The sequence below is a fragment of the Phocoena phocoena genome, chromosome 2 (assembly GCF_963924675.1).
Source record: "Phocoena phocoena chromosome 2, mPhoPho1.1, whole genome shotgun sequence".
Lineage (NCBI taxonomy): Eukaryota > Metazoa > Chordata > Mammalia > Artiodactyla > Phocoenidae > Phocoena > Phocoena phocoena.
Window position 1 is genome coordinate 164,696,115 of NC_089220.1, and position 5,704 is coordinate 164,701,818.

At 39.5% G+C, this 5,704-nt stretch overlaps 1 protein-coding gene across 1 annotated transcript; it reads left to right on the top strand.

The window, feature by feature from the left end:
- Positions 1-1,704: 1,704 nt before the first annotated feature.
- Positions 1,705-5,704, top strand: COMMD3 (COMM domain containing 3). Its single transcript, XM_065872499.1, has 8 exons — positions 1,705-1,898; positions 3,224-3,335; positions 3,441-3,504; positions 3,597-3,631; positions 3,992-4,052; positions 4,149-4,205; positions 4,298-4,357; positions 5,339-5,704. The coding sequence occupies exons 1-8, from the start codon at positions 1,760-1,762 to the stop codon at positions 5,396-5,398; spliced, it is 588 nt and encodes a 195-aa protein (XP_065728571.1). The 5' UTR covers positions 1,705-1,759; the 3' UTR covers positions 5,399-5,704.

Here is a 5,704-nt window from a genome sequence, read left to right on the forward strand (position 1 = left end):
AATCAATATTATGCAAGGTCATAAAATATGTAACAAATGTAATGAGCTTGGGTGTTGTTAATATTGTTTAACTTTTACACAACTCTGCCCTGTAAAATATCCCTTATGCAAATCAGATATCTGGACATTTTTCAACTGATGTTTTACTACTGAGGAGAAACAAGGAGTTTAGAAAGAAAATGAGAGATGGGAAGAAAAGATGAACATGATTAATAGGTGTTTGTTTCATAAAGATTCTAGGGAGACTTTTAAATCCTTCTCTGCTCCTATATGCTCACCGAAGTGGAGAGCTAGTTCACATGCCTTTCAAAGCCTTCAAAGGAGAACTTGAATAGTTACTCAATCTTTACTGATGCTAAATTATTCCATTTGCGTCCTGTTGTTGTGAAATCAGGTGCTCTTTATGCATTGGTGCAAGGTTAAATGTTGACTGTATTCGTTAGAAACTTTTTTTTCAAATAAACACCTAAATTATGCCTCAAAAAGTGTTTCATGGTGAGTCTGTTTCAAATAATGCCTCCTAAGAGGCATTATTTGAAAGACTAAAACATCTTTCTCGTTCTTTATTCCTCCCCTCCACCCGGAAAGAACTGCACTTTGAGTTTCCTTTTTAAATTCTTTTGATCAAAAAATGCATAATCTACTTTGATGCAGTTTTTTGTTTTGTTTTGTTTTAAGAATCACTCTTGTTCTCCAAATTCGTATAACTATAAAGGGGAAGTTAAACTTTATACAATATTTGAACCTTTAAAATGATGGGTACTCACTTCTGATAAAGATTTTGCCATTCTTAACTATTTACTAAGTTTTTAGTAAATAGTTTTTAGTTTTGCCATTTTACTAAGATAACTATTTGATAAAAATGATAGCTTGACTAATTAAAACAGGACCCATAGATGCTGTGAGCACAGTAGCACAAAATTTTTATCAGTTTGCTTTTGAAAGGTGTTTATTTGTAGCTGCATCTAAAATTTTTAATAATTCTGTCCAATATGTTCGTGAATAAGATATTAATCCCTTAATTGTCGAAGTACAGCACCTACACACGCGCACTATACGTATACATGTGTATACACACACACACACACACACACACACACCACGCAGGAAGGAATCAGTTGCCGTATTCCAGGAATGACAATGAAAGAGGAAAAATAAGCAAGAATTATAATTAGACGTCTACAGTCTCATTCACAGAAGGGCAGTGCTTGGGGGTTAAGCTGTTGAGTTAAAAAAAAAGCCCCCAACCAAAAACCAACCAGTTGCCTCCGATTGGAGCTTCCCGCAGGCTTTCGCGCTGAGCGAGGAGCGGGGAAGGCGTAGTTCTCGGGGCCGGTGGGGGCCGGGATCCCGTCACCGTCACCACCTCCCGAGGGGTCTTTCGGGAACGCTCCCGCGGGCCCCGCAGGAGCCGGTGACAGTCCTAGGTGAGCGCCGAGAGCAGAGAAAGCGCCGAGCGCGTCCACAAAGCGCCCGGGCCGCCCCTCGCGCTAAGGCGCGGCGGCCCTAGCGGCGGGCGCAGAAGGAAGGACTGGACGGAAGCGGCGGCGGCGGCGGCGGCGGCTGGCGGGTGGCCGGGGTCGCGGGCCGGGGCGCGGCCGGGGAGGCCGGCGGGGAGCCCACGGGTTGGGAGGCCCGCAGCCCGCGCCGCCGCCGCCGCCTCCGCCGCCGCCCCAGCCGCGTGCGCGCGCGGCCGCATCAGCTGAGCGCGCGGCGCGTGTCACGTGGTGCGCGTGTCGAAGGTCACGGCGCGCTCACAATGGAGCTCTCGGAGTATGTGCAGAAAGGCTTCCAGATGCTGGCCGATCCCGGCTCCTTCGACTCCAACGCCTTCACGCTTCTCCTCCGGGCGGCTTTCCAGAGCCTGCTGGACGCCCAGGCGGACGAGGCCGTGTTAGGTAAGCCGCTGGGGTCTGAGCTGGATCGGCCTGGGTGGAGGGGCGCTCGGAGAAGAGGAGCGAGATGGAGCGAGAAGGGGAAAGCCCCGGGAAGAGGAAGTCTCCGGGGTTTGCCCTTCGCTCCGGACGGAGTGTGGGGATGTGGCTCTGCCAGAACCCACATCGGACCCTGAGCATTGTTTTCTCCCCAGTTGGCACCTGCACACAGCCAGCTACACGTTCCTGGCCTGATTTCCCCTCCCGGGCTCTTTGTTCCTTTGTAAAGCCGGTGTTCAAGTCTTGTTTGTGGCCTAAACATCTAAGGTTTTCAGCCTGGTCTGGGGCAAAGGCTGTTTGACACTTGGACTTCATCAGGGCAGCTCCCTGCAATTCAAGCTTTCAGTGCTAGGTTGACGAAGGTTTTAAAGGGTCTGCTTCCAAAGTAATTACTACGTCAAATAGTGTTGACATTTTTCAGCTTAGAGAATACCTCAAGTTCCTCTGATCATTCCAACACTCTAGTTCAATATGTTTTGCACAGGTTCCACGCCTAGACCCTTAAAATATGGTGCATAATGTTTTGTTCTGCACTAGTTATCAGGAGGCGAGTCTCTTATAAGTGGTCGGGTCAGTGATTGCGGAGTGCGGTGTCAGTATGGATGGAGGCATATTTTAAGACAGATCGCTATTACATGATTTTCTTAAATATAAATATCTCAACAATTCAAATTTTTTTCCTGTAGTTTCACGAGCTAAACACGTGTACAAAAAGTATGAAAGTGGAAGTTCTTTAAACGAAAATAGTAACCGCCACCTGGTTAATCTCAAAAAAAAAAAAAAAGAAAGGATGGCTGTCGAAACCTGAAAATATTTTGAAAATTGTATTTTATATTCTGAACTCGTTCCCTCGCCCCCACCTCCATGTGTTAATGTCCTTGGAGCCAGTTAGCATAAAATTAATCTTTAGAAGGAAAGTTTATTCATTCTTAAATTTACACCATATAAAATATCTTCTTATTTTCCTCGGAATTTACTCCATCTTTAGAGTGACCACTGTATATTTTACTCTAGGACTATGTTTTTTAAAAAATAAATAAGAGTATTAAGGTAAAGTAAAAGAAGGTAATTTGACCAGGTAATTGCATAATTATTGATGTGTGATCTTTATTGTTTTGCCATTGACCATGTTGCACATCTCATTTACTTATAATTTCCAGTCCTTATAGTTGAATTCTTCTTGTTATCTTGTTAGAGAGGGTTCTTTACCCAAATTAAAATCCCTTTTTAGAAACAGGACTATAAAGAATTTATTGTCACAGGCGTCACTGGCAATTAATTTATTTTAGATCACCCAGACTTGAAACATATCGATCCAGTGGTTTTAAAACATTGTCATGCAGCAGCTGCAACTTACATACTGGAGGCTGGAAAGCAAAGAGCTGACAAATCAACTCTAAGGTACAGGATTTATTTAAATATCCATTTGTTTTCAAATAGTACCTTTATGATTCCAATTTCAGTTTTTAAAATGGAGACTAAACTTAGGCTTTTTTTTTTCTTTAGCACTTATCTAGAAGACTGTAAATTTGATAGCGAGAGAATAGAATTGTTTTGCACGGAATATCAGGTTACTTACTTAAATTTTTTAAAATTAACAATTACTATTTTTCTTCTACTCTGTTTGCAAAGACATATTTTCTTTCTTTTTTTTCCTCCCAGAATAATAGGAATTCCCTAGAAATCCTACTGGGAAGGTAGGTCCTGTATAAGGTGTCAAGCTGAGCTACTTTTTACTTGCAGGTATGAATGGAGAGTGTTGGTGTGAAACAAAACAGGACAAAAAAACGGGATCTAGACCAAAAGAAAAGGGGCTAAAGGGCAAGTGAAACAATTGCAGTTAAGCTAATGTTTTTAAAGATAAAGTTTATGGAGATAATTTTTAAAATGCTCTTTACTCTTCAGAACTTGAAAATAAAGTTTAACAATGTTTTAAATTCAGAATAGATTAAAATAGTGTGTGTGGTGGGGAGGTGGTAGACACCATTGTTGGTGAAGATAAATACTAAAAGTTTTCCTGTAGCTATTATATACAAAATTATCATTGTATCTTTCAGTATAGGCAGATCTTTCCCTCATATAACTGATGTTTCTTGGCATTTGGAATATCAGATAAAGGTAAAGTTTAACAAACTGTTCTCTAGGGGAACTTAGGGAACTTTTTTAAAAAAAAGAAGAGTTAAAGACTGAAATCAATGTGTTGTGTTGTTTTAGACCAATCAACTTGATAAGATGTACAGACCTGCATATTTGGTGACCTTAAATGTAGAGGTATTTATACATAAACCCTGTCTAAAAATTAAATGTGTAATGAAATTTAAAATTTCCTTTATTTAAATAAACAGCATTTTTTTCTTCCCTAGAACACTGATTCCCGATCCCACCCAGAGATTAGGTTTAGTTGCAACATGGAACAATTACAGGTACAGTATTAGGATCTGTGAATATGCCTACCTTTTTACAGATTTTTAATTGAGAATTATGCCTATGTAAAGTTCAAAAGAAAATTAACCATCTGTCAGTAGATAATGAAGGTTGGTTAAGGATTTAATGGTGAGGGGGCTTCAAAAGCAATATTTTAACATAGGCTTCGCTTTTGAAATTACGATGTTACTAACAGAGAATTGGTCTGCATTTGCTGTTCCCTCCAATTAAAATAAACTTGTGTAGTGTTGAGTGTAAATTCCTTCTATTTGTGATAAGTGTGAGCCAATAGGACAAAGCAAAAGGAAGAGCTTGGCTTTGAAAATGTCTTCTTTGCTTTCAGAAATTGAATTAAACTCTCAAAACATGATTTTTAAACAGTAGTTGTAAATGACTTTTTATAAAGGAGCAAGTATACAAAAATTCTAAAACTGTTTATATTGCCAGTGTAAGACTGGGGAAATTAAAAATTACATTGATTAATGGACATGACAACGAATTTATTTCTTACCACTTAAAAAAATGAAGGTCATTGCTTGAAATTTTGATGAGATTGAATTTTTCAAAAGGGATCTCCTGCAGAGTCGTTTTAATGTAACCATTAATCAAACTTTAAACTTTCAAAAGATGTGAATACAACATAATATTTGTTAGATAACTTGAGAAATTTTAATTTTGATATACTTTGCCTGTTCAGAGGATTCAGTTAGAAACTATATCTCACATCTGAGGGCAAGCAGCCCATTTGAAGATGAGATATTTTAGAGGAAAACCTTCTATTGACCTTCTTTTAATTTTTTACATCTTTTATATTTTAGAGGAAAACCTTTTGATAGTGGTTTGTCAAAGGTTTAAAATCTTTGTGAATTTTAAACTTGTTTAGAAAGTGTCCCCCGACTATTTTCTTGCATCTTTCTCAAAGTTGGATACTTCTTTCTTGTGTTTTTATCCTAAAAACGATCCATCATATACATCTTCAGGACTTAGTAGGGAAACTTAAAGATGCTTCGAAAAGCCTGGAAAGAGCAACTCAGTTGTAACTTGGGGACGTTAACGATCTGCCCCGGTCTAGAGGAAGACCAGGAACGCCTTGCCGTCCGCCGAACCATCGTTTCTGCGAGCTGGATGTCTTCCTTTTCAGGAGAACAAATTTTTTCTTTTGGATTTCTGTCACTCATCAATTTTGACACTTTTTTTTTTACACTTGTGAAAGGGTTAAGAGGGAAAGTCTGCCTAAGTATTTGAATCATCTTTAGTATTATCCATACACTGATCATATTTGATCTTTTCCAAGTCTTCCAAAAGGAAGCAGACTATTATATTCTGAATAAATAAATTGTTCCCAC